The sequence below is a fragment of the Salmo salar genome, chromosome 16 (genome assembly GCF_965601325.2).
Source record: "Salmo salar chromosome 16, fSalSal1, whole genome shotgun sequence".
Lineage (NCBI taxonomy): Eukaryota > Metazoa > Chordata > Actinopteri > Salmoniformes > Salmonidae > Salmo > Salmo salar.
Window position 1 is genome coordinate 51,840,236 of NC_138306.1, and position 21,516 is coordinate 51,861,751.

Below are 21,516 nucleotides of genomic sequence, written 5' to 3' on the forward strand. Positions count from 1 at the left end.
CAGTTTAAGATGGTGCTTTAGGTACCACACACACACGGTCTCTCTCTTACATGAATACATACACACACCACACACACACACACACACACACACACACACACACACACACACACACACACACACACACACACACACACACACACACACACACACACACACACACACAGTAAGGAGTGTCTGTGAAGGGTGAACTGGAGCGGCAGCAGCTGCTGTGGTTCTGGACTGTGTTAATTGTGGGCCGAACGTGTAAGCTCCCCTCAAGCAATGAAAGGACCTGTAATCAGAGGTGATTGAAGGAAGAGAGGGAGGCAGACGAGGAGAAGAGAGAGAGAAGGAAGGGAGAGAGTAGAGAGAATGAAAGAGAGAGAGAAAGAGGGAAGAGAGAGTGAAAGAGAGTGAAAGAGAGTGAAAGAGAGAGAAAGAGAGTGAGAGAGAGAGGAGAGAGAGAGAGAGAGAGAGAGAGAGAGAGAGAGAGAGAGAGAGAGAGAGAGAGGGGGGAGGAGAGAGAGAAAGAGGGGGGAGGAGAGAGAGCGAGAGAGGGGGGGAGGGGGAGGAGTGAGATAGAGAGGGGGAGGAGAGAGAGGGGGAGGAGAGAGAGAGAGAGAGAGAGAGAGAGAGAGGGGGAGGAGAGAGAGAGAGGGGGGGAGGAGAGAGAGAGAGGGGGGGGAGAAGAGAGAGGGGGGAGAGAGAGAGAGATAGAGAGAGGGAGGAGAGAGAGCGAGAGGGGGTGGAGAGAGATAGAGAGAGGTGGAGGAGAGAGATAGAGAGAGGGGGAGGAGAGAGAGAAAGCTAAAGAACAGACAGAATGGTAAGAGAAAACATTTGACCTGTGACACTTTTTTTTGTTAACGATTCTGTAGACTAGTAATCAAGGAAAGGAGATGAGGCTGGAGACTAGGGAATGTTTTGGGCAGTTTAGGATGTAGCCTGCTCTACTTACCTATCCTTTCTTTCCTGATCGTGGACCTGAAATCACTTTAAAGGTATAAATAAAAAAGTTGAAGCTTATCCACTTGGTTCAGTTATCAATGTTCACTGAAGGAAAGGAGACAAGACTAGGGACTAGGGAATGTTTGAGTATTGCTTTGGGGTTCTGTGTCTTCTCTTCAGCCTCACCTTCCAAAATCTAATTCAGAGATCATCTTCCTTCCCTGCTGGTGGACTACTGAGATTAAGACACCAATATAATTGACTATTCTTTAGCGGAGATTCAAATTAAGCCATTTTCTCAAGAAATCCAGTCTTCACCGATGTGGGTGGCCACCCTCCAATTCACTCCCCCCACTCGTATCCCTCCTCCTCCTTCGCTCCATCTGTCAGCTTTCTCCATCGATCAGTCCTCTGTCCAGGATTACCTCATTTAACACGCTGTCCAGAAGAATACGCTTGTCACGCCACACTCCCTATTGATTTCCTCTAACCGGGACTTATTCCACGGCAAAAACTACAAACTAAAACGGATTGAGAGAGCGAGGGAGTGAAAGAGAGAGACGGGGAGAAAGAGAGAGAGGGACAAGGAGGGAGCGAGAAAGAGAGACTGAGTGAGTGAGTGAGAGAAAGGAAAGACTGTCAGAGAGTGTGAGAGCGAAAGGGAGAAATAGTGATAGCCTGACAGATGGATGTCAGGAGAGACAGTAGTGATAGACAGATGGATGTCAGGAGAGACAGTAGTGATAGCCTGACAGATGGATGTCAGGAGAGACAGTAGTGATAGCCTGACAGATGGATGTCAGGAGAGACAGTAGTGATAGACAGATGGATGTCAGGAGAGACAGTAGTGATAGCCTGACAGATGGATGTCAGGAGAGACAGTAGTGATAGACAGATGGATGTCAGGGGAGACAGTAGTGATAGACAGATGGATGTCAGGAGAGACAGTAGTGATAGCCTGACAGATGGATGTCAGGAGAGACAGTAGTGATAGCCTGACAGATGGATGTCAGGAGAGACAGTAGTGATAGAAGGATGTCAGGAGAGACAGTAGTGATAGCCTGACAGATGGATGTCAGGAGAGACAGTAGTGATAGCCTGACAGATGGATGTCAGGAGAGACAGTAGTGATAGAAGGATGTCAGGAGAGACAGTAGTGATAGCCTGACAGATGGATGTCAGCGGAGACAGTAGTGATAGACAGATGGATGTCAGGAGAGACAGTAGTGATAGCCTGACAGATGGATGTCAGGGGAGACAGTAGTGATAGCCTGACAGATGGATGTCAGGGGAGACAGTAGTGATAGCCTGACAGATGGATGTCAGGAGAGACAGTAGTGATAGCCTGACAGATGGATGTCAGGAGAGACAGTAGTGATAGACAGATGGATGTCAGGAGAGACAGTAGTGATAGCCTGACAGATGGATGTCAGGAGAGACAGTAGTGATAGACAGATGGATGTCAGGGGAGACAGTAGTGATAGCCTGACAGATGGATGTCAGGAGAGACAGTAGTGATAGCCTGACAGATGGATGTCAGGAGAGACAGTAGTGATAGCCTGACAGATGGATGTCAGGAGAGACAGTAGTGATAGCCTGACAGATGGATGTCAGGGGAGACAGTAGTGATAGCCTGACAGATGGATGTCAGGAGAGACAGTAGTGATAGCCTGATAGATGGATGTCAGGAGAGACAGTAGTGATAGACAGATGGATGTCAGGAGAGACAGTAGTGATAGACAGATGGATGTCAGGGAGACAGTAGTGATAGCCTGACAGATGGATGTCAGCGGAGACAGTAGTGATAGACAGATGGATGTCAGGAGAGACAGTAGTGATAGCCTGACAGATGGATGTCAGGGGAGACAGTAGTGATAGCCTGACAGATGGATGTCAGCGGAGACAGTAGTGATAGCCTGACAGATGGATGTCAGGAGAGACAGTAGTGATAGCCTGACAGATGGATGTCAGGGGAGACAGTAGTGATAGACAGATGGATGTCAGGGGAGACAGTAGTGATAGCCTGACAGATGGATGTCAGGAGAGACAGTAGTGATAGACAGATGGATGTCAGGGGAGACAGTAGTGATAGCCTGACAGATGGATGTCAGGAGAGACAGTAGTGATAGCCTGACAGATGGATGTCAGGGGAGACAGTAGTGATAGCCTGACAGATGGATGTCAGGGAGACAGTAGTGATAGCCTGACAGATGGATGTCAGGGGAGACAGTAGTGATAGCCTGACAGATGGATGTCAGGGGAGACAGTAGTGATAGACAGATGGATGTCAGGAGAGACAGTAGTGATAGCCTGACAGATGGATGTCAGGGGAGACAGTAGTGATAGACAGATGGATGTCAGGGGAGACAGTAGTGATAGACAGATGGATGTCAGGGGAGACAGTAGTGATAGCCTGACAGATGGATGTCAGGAGAGACAGTAGTGATAGCCTGACAGATGGATGTCAGGGGAGACAGTAGTGATAGCCTGACAGATGGATGTCAGGGGAGACAGTAGTGATAGACAGATGGATGTCAGGAGAGACAGTAGTGATAGCCTGACAGATGGATGTCAGGAGAGACAGTAGTGATAGCCTGACAGATGGATGTCAGGAGAGACAGTAGTGATAGCCTGACAGATAGATGTCAGGAGAGACAGTAGTGATAGCCTGACAGATGGATGTCAGGGGAGACAGTAGTGATAGACAGATGGATGTCAGGAGAGACAGTAGTGATAGCCTGACAGATGGATGTCAGGGGAGACAGTATTGATAGACAGATGGATGTCAGGGGAGACAGTAGTGATAGACAGATGGATGTCAGGGGAGACAGTAGTGATAGCCTGACAGATGGATGTCAGGAGAGACAGTAGTGATAGCCTGACAGATGGATGTCAGGAGATACAGTAGTGATAGACAGATGGATGTCAGGGGAGACAGTAGTGATAGCCTGACAGATGGATGTCAGGAGAGACAGTAGTGATAGCCTGACAGATGGATGTCAGGAGAGACAGTAGTGATAGACAGATGGATGTCAGGGGAGACAGTAGTGATAGCCTGACAGATGGATGTCAGGAGAGACAGTAGTGATAGCCTGACAGATGGATGTCAGGGGAGACAGTAGTGATAGCCTGACAGATGGACGTCAGCTGAGACAGTAGTGATAGCCTGACAGATGGATGTCAGGAGAGATAGTAGTGATAGCCTGACAGATGGATGTCAGGGGAGACAGTAGTGATAGACAGATGGATGTCAGGGGAGACAGTAGTGATAGCCTGACAGATGGATGTCAGGAGAGACAGTAGTGATAGCCTGACAGATGGATGTCAGGGGAGACAGTAGTGATAGCCTGACAGATGGATGTCAGGGGAGACAGTAGTGATAGCCTGACAGATGGATGTCAGGAGAGACAGTAGTGATAGCCTGACAGATGGATGTCAGCGGAGACAGTAGTGATAGCCTGACAGATGGATGTCAGGAGAGACAGTAGTGATAGCCTGACAGATGGATGTCAGGGGAGACAGTAGTGATAGCCTGACAGATGGATGTCAGGAGAGACAGTAGTGATAGACAGATGGATGTCAGGGGAGACAGTAGTGATAGCCTGACAGATGGATGTCAGGAGAGACAGTAGTGATAGCCTGACAGATGGATGTCAGGGGAGACAGTAGTGATAGACAGATGGATGTCAGGAGAGACAGTAGTGATAGCCTGACAGATGGATGTCAGGGGAGACAGTAGTGATAGACAGATGGATGTCAGGGGAGACAGTAGTGATAGACAGATGGATGTCAGGGGAGACAGTAGTGATAGCCTGACAGATGGATGTCAGGAGAGACAGTAGTGATAGCCTGACAGATGGATGTCTGGAGATACAGTAGTGATAGACAGATGGATGTCAGGGGAGACAGTAGTGATAGCCTGACAGATGGATGTCAGGAGAGACAGTAGTGATAGCCTGACAGATAGATGTCAGGAGAGACAGTAGTGATAGCCTGACAGATGGATGTCAGGGGAGACAGTAGTGATAGCCTGACAGATGGATGTCAGGAGAGACAGTAGTGATAGACAGATGGATGTCAGGGGAGACAGTAGTGATAGCCTGACAGATGGATGTCAGGAGAGACAGTAGTGATAGCCTGACAGATGGATGTCAGGGGAGACAGTAGTGATAGACAGATGGATGTCAGGAGAGACAGTAGTGATAGCCTGACAGATGGATGTCAGGGGAGACAGTATTGATAGACAGATGGATGTCAGGGGAGACAGTAGTGATAGACAGATGGATGTCAGGGGAGACAGTAGTGATAGCCTGACAGATGGATGTCAGGAGAGACAGTAGTGATAGCCTGACAGATGGATGTCAGGAGATACAGTAGTGATAGACAGATGGATGTCAGGGGAGACAGTAGTGATAGCCTGACAGATGGATGTCAGGAGAGACAGTAGTGATAGCCTGACAGATGGATGTCAGGAGAGACAGTAGTGATAGACAGATGGATGTCAGGGGAGACAGTAGTGATAGCCTGACAGATGGATGTCAGGAGAGACAGTAGTGATAGCCTGACAGATGGATGTCAGGGGAGACAGTAGTGATAGCCTGACAGATGGATGTCAGGGGAGACAGTAGTGATAGCCTGACAGATGGACATCAGCGGAGACAGTAGTGATAGCCTGACAGATGGATGTCAGGAGTGACAGTAGTGATAGCCTGACAGATGGATGTCAGGGGAGACAGTAGTGATAGACAGATGGATGTCAGGGGAGACAGTAGTGATAGCCTGACAGATGGATGTCAGGAGAGACAGTAGTGATAGCCTGACAGATGGATGTCAGGAGAGACAGTAGTGATAGCCTGACAGATGGATGTCAGGGGAGACAGTAGTGATAGCCTGACAGATGGATGTCAGGAGAGACAGTAGTGATAGACAGATGGATGTCAGGGGAGACAGTAGTGATAGCCTGACAGATGGATGTCAGGAGAGACAGTAGTGATAGCCTGACAGATGGATGTCAGGGGAGACAGTAGTGATAGATAGATGGATGTCAGGAGAGACAGTAGTGATAGCCTGACAGATGGATGTCAGGGGAGACAGTAGTGATAGACAGATGGATGTCAGGGGAGACAGTAGTGATAGACAGATGGATGTCAGGGGAGACAGTAGTGATAGCCTGACAGATGGATGTCAGGAGAGACAGTAGTGATAGCCTGACAGATGGATGTCAGGAGATACAGTAGTGATAGACAGATGGATGTCAGGGGAGACAGTAGTGATAGCCTGACAGATGGATGTCAGGAGAGACAGTAGTGATAGCCTGACAGATGGATGTCAGGAGAGACAGTAGTGATAGCCTGACAGATGGATGTCAGGGGAGACAGTAGTGATAGCCTGACAGATGGATGTCAGGGGAGACAGTAGTGATAGCCTGACAGATGGACGTCAGCGGAGACAGTAGTGATAGCCTGACAGACGGATGTCAGGAGAGACAGTAGTGATAGCCTGACAGATGGATGTCAGGGGAGACAGTAGTGATAGACAGATGGATGTCAGGGGAGACAGTAGTGATAGCCTGACAGATGGATGTCAGGAGAGACAGTAGTGATAGCCTGACAGATGGATGTCAGGAGAGACAGTAGTGATAGCCTGACAGATGGATGTCAGGGGAGACAGTAGTGATAGCCTGACAGATGGATGTCAGGAGAGACAGTAGTGATAGACAGATGGATGTCAGGGGAGACAGTAGTGATAGCCTGACAGATGGATGTCAGGAGAGACAGTAGTGATAGCCTGACAGATGGATGTCAGGGGAGACAGTAGTGATAGACAGATGGATGTCAGGAGAGACAGTAGTGATAGCCTGACAGATGGATGTCAGGGGAGACAGTAGTGATAGACAGATGGATGTCAGGGGAGACAGTAGTGATAGACAGATGGATGTCAGGGGAGACAGTAGTGATAGCCTGACAGATGGATGTCACGAGAGACAGTAGTGATAGCCTGACAGATGGATGTCAGGAGATACAGTAGTGATAGACAGATGGATGTCAGGGGAGACAGTAGTGATAGCCTGACAGATGGATGTCAGGAGAGACAGTAGTGATAGCCTGACAGATGGATGTCAGGAGAGACAGTAGTGATAGACAGATGGATGTCAGGGGAGACAGTAGTGATAGCCTGACAGATGGATGTCAGCGGAGACAGTAGTGATAGACAGATGGATGTCAGGAGAGACAGTAGTGATAGCCTGACAGATGGATGTCAGCGGAGATAGTAGTGATAGCCTGACAGATGGATGTCAGGAGAGACAGTAGTGATAGCCTGACAGATGGATGTCAGGGGAGACAGTAGTGATAGACAGATGGATGTCAGGGGAGACAGTAGTGATAGCCTGACAGATGGATGTCAGGAGAGACAGTAGTGATAGCCTGACAGATGGATGTCAGAGGAGACAGTAGTGATAGCCTGACAGATGGATGTCAGGGGAGACAGTAGTGATAGCCTGACAGATGGATGTCAGGGGAGACAGTAGTGATAGCCTGACAGATGGATGTCAGGGGAGACAGTAGTGATAGACAGATGGATGTCAGGGGAGACAGTAGTGATAGCCTGACAGATGGATGTCAGGAGAGACAGTAGTGATAGCCTGACAGATGGATGTCAGGGGAGACAGTAGTGATAGCCTGACAGATGGATGTCAGGAGAGACAGTAGTGATAGCCTGACAGATGGATGTCAGGGGAGACAGTAGTGATAGCCTGACAGATGGATGTCAGGAGAGACAGTAGTGATAGCCTGACAGATGGATGTCAGGAGAGACAGTAGTGATAGCCTGACAGAAGGATGTCAGGAGAGACAGTAGTGATAGCCTGACAGATGGATGTCAGGGGAGACAGGTCATTGTAGTGTTGTATGAGTGTGAAGTTGAACTGGGCTTGTTGTTGTTGTTGAGCGGTATATCAGACACAGTTTGTGACCTGGTGGTTCGCTGACCTCACATCAGTTTCTCTCCATGTGTGGAATGAAACAGTTATTGTTTCTCAATATTGGTTTTTACTGACCCACAACTCTCTCTTCTTCTGTTGTCATCCGTACTCCTCCCTTACCTCTCTCATCCCACCCCTCTCTCTTCTTCTGTCATCATCTGTCCTCCTCCCTTACCTCTCTCATCCCACCCCTGACTCTTCTTCTGTTGTCATCCGTCCTCCTCCCTTACCTCTCTCATCCCACCCCTCTCTTCTTCTTCTGTTGTCATCCGTCCTCCCTTACCTCTCTCATCCCACCCCCTCTCTTCTTCTGTTGTCATCCGTCCTGCCTTACCTCTCTCGTCCCAATCCTCTCTCTTCTTCTGTTGTCATCCGTCCTCCTCCCTTACCTCTCTCATCCCACCCCTGACTCTTCTTCTGTTGTCATCCATCCTCTTCCCTTACCTCTCTCATCCACCCCTCTCTCTTCTTCTGTTGTCATCCGTTCTCCTCCCTTACCTCTCTCATCCCACCCCTGACTCTTCTTCTGTTGTCATCTGTCCTCCTCCCTTACCTCTCTCATCCACTACTCTCTCTTCTTCTGTTGTCATCCATCCTCCCCTACCTCTCTCATCCCACTCCTCTCTCTTCTTCTGTTGTCATCTGTCCTCCTCCCTTACCTCTCTCATCCCACTCCTCTCTCTTCTTCTGTTGTCATCCGTCCTCTTCCCTTATCTCTCTCATCCACCCCTCTCTCTTATTCTGTTGTCATCCGTCCTCCTCCCTTACCTCTCTCATCCACCCCTCTCTCTTATTCTGTTGTCATCCGTCCTCCTCCCTTACCTCTCTCATCCCACCCCTCTCTCTTATTCTGTTGTCATCCGTCCTCCTCCCTTACCTCTCTCACCCCACCCCTCTCTCTTATTCTGTTGTCATCCGTCCTCCCTTACCTCTCTCATCCACCCCTCTCTCTTATTCTGTTGTCATCCGTCCTCCTCCCTTACCTCTCTCATCCCACCCCTCTCTCTTATTCTGTTGTCATCCGTCCTCCTGCCTTACCTCTCTCATCCCACTCCTCTCTCTTATTCTGTTGTCATCTGTCCTCCTCCCTTACCTCTCTCATCCCACCCCTCTCTCTTCTTCTGTTGTCATCCGTCCTCCCTTACCTCTCTCATCCCACCCCCTCTCTTCTTCTGTTGTCATCCGTCCTGCCTTACCTCTCTCGTCCCAATCCTCTCTCTTCTTCTGTTGTCATCCGTTCTCCTCCCTTACCTCTCTCATCCCACCCCTGACTCTTCTTCTGTTGTCATCCGTCCTCCTCCCTTCCCTCTCTCATCCACTACTCTCTCTTCTTCTGTTGTCATCCGTCCTCCCTTACCTCTCTCATCCACCCCTCTCTCTTATTCTGTTGTCATCCGTCCTCCTCCCTTACCTCTCTCATCCCACCCCTCTCTCTTATTCTGTTGTCATCCGTCCTCCTGCCTTACCTCTCTCATCCCACTCCTCTCTCTTATTCTGTTGTCATCTGTCCTCCTCCCTTACCTCTCTCACCCCACCCCTCTCTCTTATTCTGTTGTCATCCGTCCTCTTCCCTTACCTCTCTCACCCCACCCCTCTCTCTTATTCTGTTGTCATCCGTCCTCCTCCCTTACCTCTCTCATCCCACCCCTCTCTTCTTCTTCTGTTGTCATCCGTCCTCCCTTACCTCTCTCATCCCACCCCTCTCTCTTCTTCTGTTGTCATCCGTCCTCCCTTACCTCTCTCATCCCACCCCCTCTCTTCTTCTGTTGTCATCCGTCCTGCCTTACCTCTCTCGTCCCAATCCTCTCTCTTCTTCTGTTGTCATCCGTTCTCCTCCCTTACCTCTCTCATCCCACCCCTGACTCTTCTTCTGTTGTCATCCGTCCTCCTCCCTTCCCTCTCTCATCCACTACTCTCTCTTCTTCTGTTGTCATCCATCCTCCCCTACCTCTCTCATCCCACTCCTCTCTCTTCTTCTGTCATCTGTCCTCCTCCCTTACCTCTCTCACCCCACCCCTCTCTCTTATTCTGTTGTCATCTATCCTCCCTTACCTCTCTCATCCCACTCCTCTCTCTTCTTCTGTTGTCATCCGTCCTCTTCCCTTACCTCTCTCATCCACCCCTCTCTCTTATTCTGTTGTCATCCGTCCTCCTGCCTTATCTCTCTCATCCACCCCTCTCTCTTATTCTGTTGTCATCCGTCCTCCTCCCTTACCTCTCTCACCCCACCCCTCTCTCTTATTCTGTTGTCATCTGTCCTCCTCCCTTACCTCTCTCATCCCACCCCTTTCTCTTATTCTGTTGTCATCCGTCCTCCTCCCTTACCTCTCTCACCCCACCCGTCTCTCGTATTCTGTTGTCATCTGTCCTCCCTTACCTCTCTCACCCCACCCCTCTCTCTTATTCTGTTGTCATCCGTCCTCCTCCCTTACCTCTCTCTTCCTCTTTCCATCCATTCTTTTTCCTCTCCTTCTACTCACTCAGGACGGGCAGTCCAGGACAGTGCGGCAGTTCCAGTTCACTGATTGGCCGGAGCAGGGGGTGCCCAAGTCAGGGGAGGGCTTCATAGACTTCATAGGCCAGGTGCACAAAACCAAGGAGCAGTTTGGCCAGGACGGACCCATCTCTGTCCACTGCAGGTGAGGATCTTTTGTGTGTGTGTGTGTGTGTGTGTGTGTGTGTGTGTGTGTGTGTGTGTGTGTGTGTGTGTGTGTGTGTGTGTGTGTGTGTGTGTGTGTGTGTGTGTGTGTGTGTGTGTGTGTGTGTGTGTGTGTGTGTGTGTGTTTGCCCAACAATGTTGATGAGTATGAGACATTGTTGTTGGTGCTCTTTGTAATTCAGACTGAACCCATTGTATGTACCTAACAATGTCAGCATATAACCCAGTGTCCTGAGTCTGTAGGTCTGGGTTAGAGTGTATAGGCATCCAGCTCCCAGAATGTTAAGGGGATTACAACCAGCCTCCCACCGTGCAGGTCTTAATGTTCTCCTTAGACATCATGCATGTCTCTCTCTCTCTCGCTCTCTCTCTCTTTTTTCCCTCTCTCTCTCCCCTCTCTCTTTCACTCTCTTTCTTACATCTCTCTCTTTCACTCTCTCTCTTTCACTCTCCCTCTCTCTCTTCCCTCTCTCTCTCTTTCACACTCTCTCTTCTCTCTCTCTCTCTCTCTCTCTCTCTCTCTCTCTCTCTCCCCACCTCTCTCTCTCTTCCCTCCTCTCTCTCCCCCTTCTCTCTCTCTTTCACTCTCTCTCTTTCACTTTCCCTCTCTCTCTCTCTTCCCTCTCTCTCTCTTTCACACTCTCTCTTCTCTCTCTCTCCCCCCACCTCTCTCTCTCTCTCTTCACTCCTCTCTCTCCCCCTTCTCTCTCTCTTCCCTCTTTCTCTCTTTCACTCTCCCCCCTCTCTCTCTCTCTTTCTCTCTTCCCTCTCTCCTTACTGCCACTGCAGTGGCCTGGTGTTACAACGTCATAGGCTCAGCTCATTCATAATTGATCACTCAGAGAGGCAGCCTCCTGGTATTTGTAAAGGGGAAGCCATTTGGTTCAACAAAAGAAGTCCACTTTGCATCCTTTTTCCTTTGCAAAGTCACCAAACACTATCCTGTTCCCAGATCGGTTTGTGTTGTATAGCCAACTCCTATGTTTGCATTAACAGATCTGGGACCAGGCTAACCAAACACCAGATCTACCTATATGGACATTGTTATGATGTCACCAGACTTTCACCACCATACTCTCATTGGGAAAGTATGATATCACCACCATACTCCCATCGGGAAAGTATGATATCACCACCATACTCTCATTGGGAAAGTATGATATCACCACCATACTCCCATTGGGAAAGTATGATATCACCACCATACTCCCATTGGGAAAGTATGATATCACCACCATACTCTCATTGGGAAAGTATGATATCACCACCATACTCTTATTGGGAAAGTATGATATCACCACCATACTCCCATTGGGAAAGTATGATATCACCACCATACTCTCATTGGGAAAGTATGATATCACCACCATACTCTCATTGGGAAAGTATGATATCACCACCATACTCCCATTGGGAAAGTATGATATCACCACCATACTCCCATTGGGAAAGTATGATATCACCACCATACTCTCATTGGGAAAGTATGATATCACCACCATACTCCCATTGGGAAAGTATGATATCACCACCATACTCTCATTGGGAAAGTATGATATCACCACCATACTCTCATTGGGAAAGTATGATATCACCACCATACTCCCATTGGGAAAGTATGATATCACCACCATACTCCCATTGGGAAAGTATGATATCACCACCATACTCTCATTGGGAAAGTATGATATCACCACCATACTCCCATTGGGAAAGTATGATATCACCACCATACTCTCATTGGGAAAGTATGATATCACCACCATACTCTCATTGGGAAAGTATGATATCACCACCATACTCCAATTGGGAAAGTATGATATCACCACCATACTCTCATTGGGAAAGTATGATATCACCACCATACTCCCATTGGGAAAGTATGATATCACCACCATACTCTCATTGGGAAAGTATGATATCACCACCATACTCCCATTGGGAAAGTATGATATCACCACCATACTCCCATTGGGAAAGTATGATATCACCACCAGACATTGACTATAACCTTTAAGAGCTCGGTCATCTCGGTTAACGAATGTATTGCGTAATTGTTGAGATAGTTGAGGGCAAGTCTATGGGCCAAATGTCCCCTCCCCTTCTGAAATTCAAAAGATGCAAAATCGGGATTTGTCCAAGTAATCAGTGAGGAAAAACCCAAGGAATGGATCTACTGCTGCTCATTGTCTCATGCATCCTGTTGTATAATGACAGATCAACAGCACCATTTATGTTTACCTAGTCTGCCCACAAGAGATTAAGAGAGAAGGCTGTGTCTAAGGAAGCTGCAGTAAAGCAGAGTTGTTATTCTCTCTCTCTATCTCTATCTCTATCTCTATCTCCAGACAGACAGACAGACAGACAGACAGACAGACAGACAGACAGACAGACAGACAGACAGACAGACAGACAGACAGACAGACAGACAGACAGACAGACAGACAGACAGACAGACAGACAGACAGACAGACAGTAGCAGAGCCCAGCTGTCAGTACGGGGCTTCCGGAGCTTTCCAAGAACTAGCAATGGAGGGAAGCAACATCCCTGACTCCTTCCCAATTTCCCAACATGGATTTTGACAGAAGACAGACAATTCCCGAGGTGTTCGAGTACTGCAATAACACTTCCGGTCTGTCCTCAAATGGCAGGGTTGCATCCCAAATGACACCCTATGTTCTATAAAGTGCACCATTTTTGATCAGAGACATATGGGCCCTAGTCAAAAGTAGTGCACTATATAGGGTACCGCTACTGTTAGTCTGTCTGAATTATCTGTCTGTCTGTCTGTCTGGACTATATAGGTTCCCTCCTTTGTTATCCTATTGTCTCTGTCTGTCTGTCTGTCTGTCTGTCTGTCTGTCTGTCTGTCTGTCTGTCTGTCTGTCTGTCTGTCTATCTGTCTGTCTGTCTGTCTGTCTGTCTGTCTGTCTGTCTGTCTGTCTGTCTGTCTGTCTGTCTGTCTGTCTGTCTGTCTGTCTGTCTGTCTGTCTGTCTGTCTGTCACCCCTCCTTTGTTCTCCTATTGTCCTCTCGTCATCCTTCTCTCCCTACCTTTCTAATCTTTGTGTGTTTCAGTCTCTTTCTACCTACTCGCACTGTCATATCAAAAGATGGTACATTCTTTCTTTCTTTCTCTCACACTTTCTCTCTTGCTTTGGTTTCCATCCCCCTCTATCTCTCATCCCTCCATATATTTTCTCAGTCCCTTGCACTTCCCGTCACTCTTCCCAATCATCCAATTATCTCTCTCTCTCTCTCTCTCTCTCTCTCTCTCTCTCTCTCTCTCTCTCTCTCTCTCTCTCGCCGCTCCCCCAATACCTATCTAATAGAGCCTGATGGTTTTTGTCATTAATTGGCTGATTACTTCCTGTGAATGGGAATGTAAATCCTCTCATTCAGCGCTGCTTTCCACATCTGTCAGATTTAGAAGTCTGTCTATTTAAAAGGGTTTGATGGAGTTTAAGAGCCAAGTGATGATCATGGCTAGATGGAGTACAGCTTATGTCAAATTAGTGTCAAAAGTTGAGCATTTTAGCATTTTTTCTAACCTTAACCTAATTATCCTAACCTGCTACTGTAGATTAATTCTCCTAACCTGCTGTGTAAGTTCTCCTAACCTGCTACGAAAACATTGTTTCTGAGAAAAGCTGTACCCCATCTAGTCCAAAACCCCCATGTGACAAGCTGTGACCAGCTCCCAGGGAAGAGCTTTCTCCACACTGCAGGGGAGGATAGGATTGGTGTGGATGGGGTTGGAGGGATGGAGGGATAGCAGTGGGGTGTGGTGGAACAGTTGTTGAGAGGACTGAATGCGGACAGACTTTGTGGTGACACAAGAAGGCGAGGAAGCAAGGACTCTATAGGGATGCTCAACTCTTTGTCCTTAGTTCTGTTTTTTTTGTGTGTGTGTTGGGGTTTTATCATTGGTGACCTTTCAACTCCAGTCCACTCCCGACTTTTGCAACCCCTGTCTTCTCCTCTTCCATCTCCAGTCAGAAACCGTCATGGGGTGGGTAGGATGAAAATACATGTCTGCTGTCATATCAATTATTGTCCCATTGGTGAAGAGGAAGTCATTTCACACCAAAGCAGCTTACGGAGACAGCCCTCAAGAATTTCAGGATCAGACATAAGACTCCCTATTTCTGGGGACTGTTACAGGGAAAGGTTTGCAATGGGGACTTAATGAGGAAGAGTTTATGTGTGTGTGTGTGCATTCATGTGTGTTCGAGATTGTGTACGTTCATGCGCGTGTGTGTTCATTTTGTGTTGTGTTGGTGTGTAGCCAGGCATCAAAGTCAATTGTGTACATGCTTCACATCAAGATAACCTCTGACATGATCAGGTTAGAGTCAGGTGTTAAACTGTGTAGCGACGGCACATGATGACTGGTATCCAGGGACAGGAGAAATAACTACCTTGATGACTGGTATCCAGGGACAGGAGAAATAACAACCTTGATGACTGGTATCCAGGGACAGGAGAAATAACAACCTTGATGACTGGTATCCAGGGACAGGAGAAATAACAACCTTGATGACTGGTATCCAGGGACAGGAGAAATAACAACCTTGATGACTGGTATCCAGGGACAGGAGGAATAACAACCTTGATGACTGGTATCCAGGGACAGGAGAAATAACAACCTTGATGACTGGTATCCAGGGACAGGAGAAATAACAACCTTGATGACTGGTATCCAGGGACAGGAGAAATAACAACCTTGATGACTGGTATCCAGGGACAGGAGAAATAACAACCTTGATGACTGGTATCCAGGGACAGGAGAAATAACAACCTTGATGACTGGTATCCAGGAACAGGAGGAATAACAACCTTGATGACTGGTATCCAGGGACAGGAGAAATAACAACCTTGATGACTGGTATCCAGGGACAGGAGAAATAACAACCTTGATGACTGGTATCCAGGGACAGGAGAAATAACAACCTTGATGACTGGTATCCAGGGACAGGAGAAATAACAACCTTGATGACTGGTATCCAGGGACAGGAGAAATAACAACCTTGATGACTGGTATCCAGGGACAGGAGAAATAACAACCTTGATGACTGGTATCCAGGGACAGGAGAAATAACAACCTTGATGACTGGTATCCAGGGACAGGAGAAATAACAACCTTGATGACTGGTATCCAGGGACAGGAGAAATAACAACCTTGATGACTGGTATCCAGGGACAGGAGAAATAACAACCTTGATGACTGGTATCCAGGGACAGGAGAAATAACAACCTTGATGACTGGTATCCAGGGACAGGAGAAATAACAACCTTGATGACTGGTATCCAGGGACAGGAGAAATAACAACCTTGATGACTGGTATCCAGGGACAGGAGAAATAACAACCTTGATGACTGGTATCCAGGAACAGGAGGAATAACAACCTTGATGACTGGTATCCAGGGACAGGAGAAATAACAACCTTGATGACTGGTATCCAGGGACAGGAGAAATAACAACCTTGATGACTGGTATCCAGGGACAGGAGAAATAACAACCTTGATGACTGGTATCCAGGGACAGGAGAAATAACAACCTTGATGACTGGTATCCAGGGACAGGAGAAATAACAACCTTGATGACTGGTATCCAGGGACAGGAGAAATAACTACCTTGATGACTGGTATCCAGGGACAGGAGAAATAACAACCTTGATGACTGGTATCCAGGAACAGGAGGAATAACAACTTTCAAAATGGATGCCTGATAGAGCTGTTTGCATGATTGTTGGACTTCATCTGTTATAATAATAATCATCATCATCATCATCATAATAATAATAATTTGGTGGGTGCTTATATTTGTTAAATTTCACACATGAACAAGTGTGTATTAATATGCATGTGTGAATTGGAAATGTAGTTTTTTCAATATCCCAGCATATCCCCTGAGACTGGTGTGTCTGTGTGTGTTTCCAGTGCGGGGGTTGGCCGGAGCGGTGTCTTCACCACACTCAGCATCGTGCTGGAGAGGATGCGCTATGAAGGCGTGGTAGACATCTTTCAGACGGTCAAGATGCTGCGGACACAGAGGCCGGCCATGGTGCAGACAGAGGTGAGGGGTCACTCCAAACCCACAGGTTCTCATGGATAGTGTAGGTTTTTGGTTGAACATGTAGTTTTGCCATGGGTGCTAGGAATATGCATCAGCATTGTGTTAGCATTGATACTGGCTGTAAGTCTTAGAGCTGCTGCTAAGTTTGGCTTGTAGTACTATATTGAATATTATAAATTGGGTGGTTCGAACCCTGAATGCTGATTAGCTGACAGCCGTGGTATATCAGACTGTATACCACGGTTATGACAAAACATTTCTTTATACTGCTCTAATTACGTTGGTAACCAGTTTATAATAGCAATAAGGCACCTCGGGGGTTTGTGGTATATGACCAATATACCACGGTTAACGGCTGTATCTAAGAACAGCCCTTAGCCGTGGTATATTTGCCATATACCACAAGCCCTCATGCCTTATTGTTTAAGTGAAGTATATTCTGTTTGCTGCTGAACAAAAGTAATGTTGAATGTTGTTTATTTTGTCTATGCAGGATGAATATCAGTTTTGTTACCAGGCGGGTCTGGAATACCTAGGAAGCTTTGATCACTATGCAACGTAAAAATCCATCTCGTCCCCCGAATCCTATGTCCCCCTCAACAGTCTCCTGAGCCATAGAAATGACAACAACAACAGCAGCCAGAAAACAAAATTCAACCAACAGAATAGCAAACGAATTGTAGATTTTTTTTTTTTTTTTTTAAAGCCAACAAGAGTGCAATTCCAATTGGACCCAATGGACTTTGATGCCGGTGAGGAAACCGTAAATGACTCCATCAGCAGAACTAATTGACGCCCCTCACTCTGAAGAAAGGAACCAAAAGTGGTGGCTCAAGCTGTGGGGTGGGAATAATTAAAGCGTCGGACTGCGAACCTTACCTCAAGTGTTCAGATGTGGAGGTGGACATTGTAAACATTTCGTGGACATCTATTAAAAAAATAACTACGTTACAAACAATACAAAGATAACAGTGAATGAAGGAAAAACCAACTAGGCGAACGTGACTGAGGTAAAAAAAAGGGATTGGTAAAAACTGCGAAAATGGTGGAGTGGATGTAGCTTAGATGGGGAAGCGTTCGCCTTTTTTACCATGTAAGGACAGAGGTTCAGAGTTCCTAGTTGTTTAGAAACACTTCTGATGGAAAACTGTGGTTGTCTGTGTACACAGATGATTGTCCCCAAAATGTCAGACACCTCTGATGAGACAAACACACTGAGTTAACGGTAAGGTACTGGCAAGAGAAGTCATCCTCCATTCGGTACCCCCTACCACACTCATTCTTCTCTCTAAGCAAGATAACTTCTACTGCCCATAGTTCTGTTACAACTTTAGAAGCTCAACTCCCAACTCCTCACATGTCCATCATCTCGTACAAAGGGCAGCCCTATATCCCTTCAACTCTTTGGGCTAAGAGGAGCTTCTGCAGTACAGAATATTCTGGGGGAAAGTGATGACGGTGTCATAAAGTGACTGTCAGCGGTGGATATCGTCAAATGCCAATTCAATCAACTTACCGTTTCAGTTTCTCCATCACTTGACGTGTGGAGCTTCTTGAGGACAAACCCCAACATGTTTATACAGTAACCACTGATATAGCTCTCTTAGCCTCAGTCACCATGGAAACTGGGTAAAAAGAGACCGCTCTTGCAAGACCAGATAAATGACAATGAAGTCCCTTGACTTTTTACTGTCACTCTTCGTTCAGGACTAGTTTTTACTGGTGCAGTGCCCAACATATTGAACGAGTGGAATCACCACAGGAGAACTTGGCATGGTGAATGGCGGCAACTGAGCTCTCTTTGCAAACTTGTACAGTGACCAACAACCCATTGTAATCATTTGTTAATTTTGTCTTACAATTACTTGTATTTCTGGGGGGTTTCTGTCAATACCAAACATGCTGCTTATTCTCCTGTATGCTGTAAGTGTGACTCTGGTATGGAATGACAATGGAGGTGCCTGGTCTGGCGGTGTCAGTTTGCACCCATACGGCTGAGACTGAAAACGCATCCACATGTTATGGTCCCCCCCCATCAACTCCTCTCAGCCTCCTCTATACTCACTGTCTCACTCGACATTCATCCCAAGCTTGACTTAAAGAGAGAGACTAGTGCTCTACTAACAGTGGAAGGACAGTGGTTCAAAGTTGTGAGGAACTGAGTTGATAAACCAGAGAAAGATTCCTGTCTATTCCACTATGGATGACTGGCCAAAGACCATTGTGGATGACTGGCCAAAGGCCACTGTGGATGACTGGGGAAGAACTGGCCATTTTGGATTTGAATGTTGTGATGTGAAAGTTATGTCCACGATACAAATGACTTGCACATCACTAAACTTTAAATCTAAACAATAGCAGGGCCGATTCTACGCACTATGTACACGTGTCTGATAAAAACAAGCCCTCAAAGCCCACAATTTTATTTTTTCTCAGAGGTCAGTGCTTTGGTATACCCAGGGGTATGCTTTTACAATGGATTCTGTGAAGGTTTTTGGATTGGTATATACACTAACAGAATGATGAAAGGAACTGTGTGTAGTCTTTCTGATTTCCAAAAAAGCCTTATTGTTATTGTAACATTATGGAAACATGAATGTTGTGTTATGATGACTATTGTTATTTTACTTTACATAGCTTACTTTTTATTTTATTTTTTTGTTTCGTTTTTTTTACAGAGATATTGTATCACATTTTTTTAAATTAGCAGGAAAAAAATGTATGCTTATTTGTTCATATTATGTTAAAAGACATTCTATTTTTTCACTATAGAAATGTTATGTATAACGTGTGGATGTGTGCCTATATATATATATATATATATATATATATATATATATATATATATATATATATCGCACATTCATATATATTTAAATGAAGAATATAAAGATGTATCCAAATGTATTTTTTTCTGTTTCTTATTTTTATTGTATTTTTTACCACCCATAAACTTTCAATTGCTCATGTAAAAGTCTGATGGATTTTTTTTGTTTTGTAACCATGAACTTAACCTTAAATATTGTGTGTTTCTCTGGAAACAATTAGGGGAGGTGTCTGGCCGGGCGCCGCTCCTGCAACCCTTTTTAAATCCTACCACTTGGTAGACCTGTGCCGATAAGGAGATGGTGTCTTTTTAATTGTTGTTGAAATTACTATTATCATTAGCTAACAATAGTCATGTATTTGTTTGAGTATTATTTTCATATGTAGTAGATTAAATAGTCTACAAAGCATTCAACTGGAGGAAAGGTATTACCCATTTTGCTGAATTTGCCAGACTAAAGGTACTGTACTTTTTGACCATGTACAGACCGTCATCTCCCTCTTTCTCAGAAGTCCATTATTTCCTCCTCTTTATTTGGGTGTTTCTTTTCAGACACAACACGATCATCCATTTGTTAGATATCAACTATGATCCAGAATATAACACCTGTAAATAAACAAACATATAGATTATATGTATTTGTTTAATTTAACTCTCAATGCTCTCTTACTTCAGATCACATACTGAACTGCAAAGATAAGGTTCTGCTCATTGCAAAGTTCACAGTGTAAAGTGTACTTTCTCCCTTTGTAACATTTGTAGTCCACTCTGCTCTCTGTTCTTAAGTCCCCTCTTTCTTTGTCATATCTACCATGTTAGCAATATCCCCTGCTAGCCACCCACAGCTAACTCTGTTATGAGATGCCAATGATGACCCCTCAGCACAGGCTGTCTAGCCCTAAAGTGAACAGGGCTGGGAAATGATGGCAACCAAAGGACTATTCCTTTCCAAAACAAAAGCTCTATCTTTCCACCCAAAGAAAGGAGAAGTGCTAGTTCCCAACTGCCTAAAAAGCCAATAAGTGGATTGTCCATTGGCAGTCATAGAGAGAAACAAGAGATAGTTTTGCTACTTAGCAACTGGCCATAGTGCGATGACACAGCCATTAAGGGCAAAGTACTACAGTACACTACCACTGATTCTGAATCATAACATGATGTAAGAGGGTTCATTATACTGTAAGAACCTAGTACCATACTGTGTTCATTCTTATTCTTTTTTTAATGTTTTGTTACGGGATGCAGAATGAGTCAGGACTGAATGGGAAGGAGCCGTGTGATGCAAAGACTAGGATGAAGGAAGACGAAACAACAAAGACATTTCCAGCATAGCCTTTTCAAGTGGGAATCGCAGACCTTTTCATATGAACAAATCTTGAAATTAGGACTTTTTGTGACTGAATTCAAAGACTGGTTAAGGGCCCATGACAAAAAACAAGACTGGACATCTTTGGAAGTTTGTGCGATGTGTTACTCTTTGACTTCATGTTAAGATGCCAGACGTTTGACAACAATAGCAGCCAAATCTACTGGAATATTCCGCCGAGGTGGGGAAATTAACAAAAGAGAAAAATTACTATCAAATAATAGAACCTATACGTACAACAGCCAACAAAAAGATAAAGAACCTAAGCTCAATCAAAATAGTTTTTTCTTTGTATGAGGGCCAAGTGCTATCGCTTTCAAACTGTTACTTCTAACTGAAACAATGATTGGTTAAAAACCACTGTGTATGTAGATATGTTGACTTTGTATTAAAAAAATGTTGTCTGAATGTGTGCTCTTATGTTGTTTTATTAATCTTTGCCCAACTATTGCACAGGTTTAAGTACAGTTAATTAGACCATCTGTGTATGGTAATAGTACACACATTATAACAACAAATAATACATTAATCCTAATACTTAATTATAGTATTTGAAAGGAAGGACAACATCTACAGGTCACAGAGTACAGGCTAGGTGCATAGTACATAAAGCGGTCTTTCTTCCAGGAAGACATGCTACTGTACCAATAGTCACTGTTCCTTTATGCCGTGT

At 45.8% G+C, this 21,516-nt stretch overlaps 1 protein-coding gene across 7 annotated transcripts in view; it reads left to right on the forward strand.

The window, feature by feature from the left end:
* ptprsa (protein tyrosine phosphatase receptor type Sa) overlaps positions 1-21,251 on the forward strand; it is a 422,798-nt gene extending 401,547 nt beyond the window's left edge. For all 7 annotated transcript variants that reach the window (XM_082962769.1, XM_082962771.1, XM_082962772.1 and 4 more), the window contains 3 exons: positions 10,397-10,551; positions 16,515-16,650; positions 17,144-21,251. In XM_082962769.1, coding sequence (XP_082818895.1) covers positions 10,397-10,551; positions 16,515-16,650; positions 17,144-17,212 — 360 coding nt within the window. In that variant the 3' untranslated portion in view covers positions 17,213-21,251. The remainder of the gene's footprint in view (positions 1-10,396; positions 10,552-16,514; positions 16,651-17,143) is intronic.
* Positions 21,252-21,516: the final 265 nt, after the last annotated feature.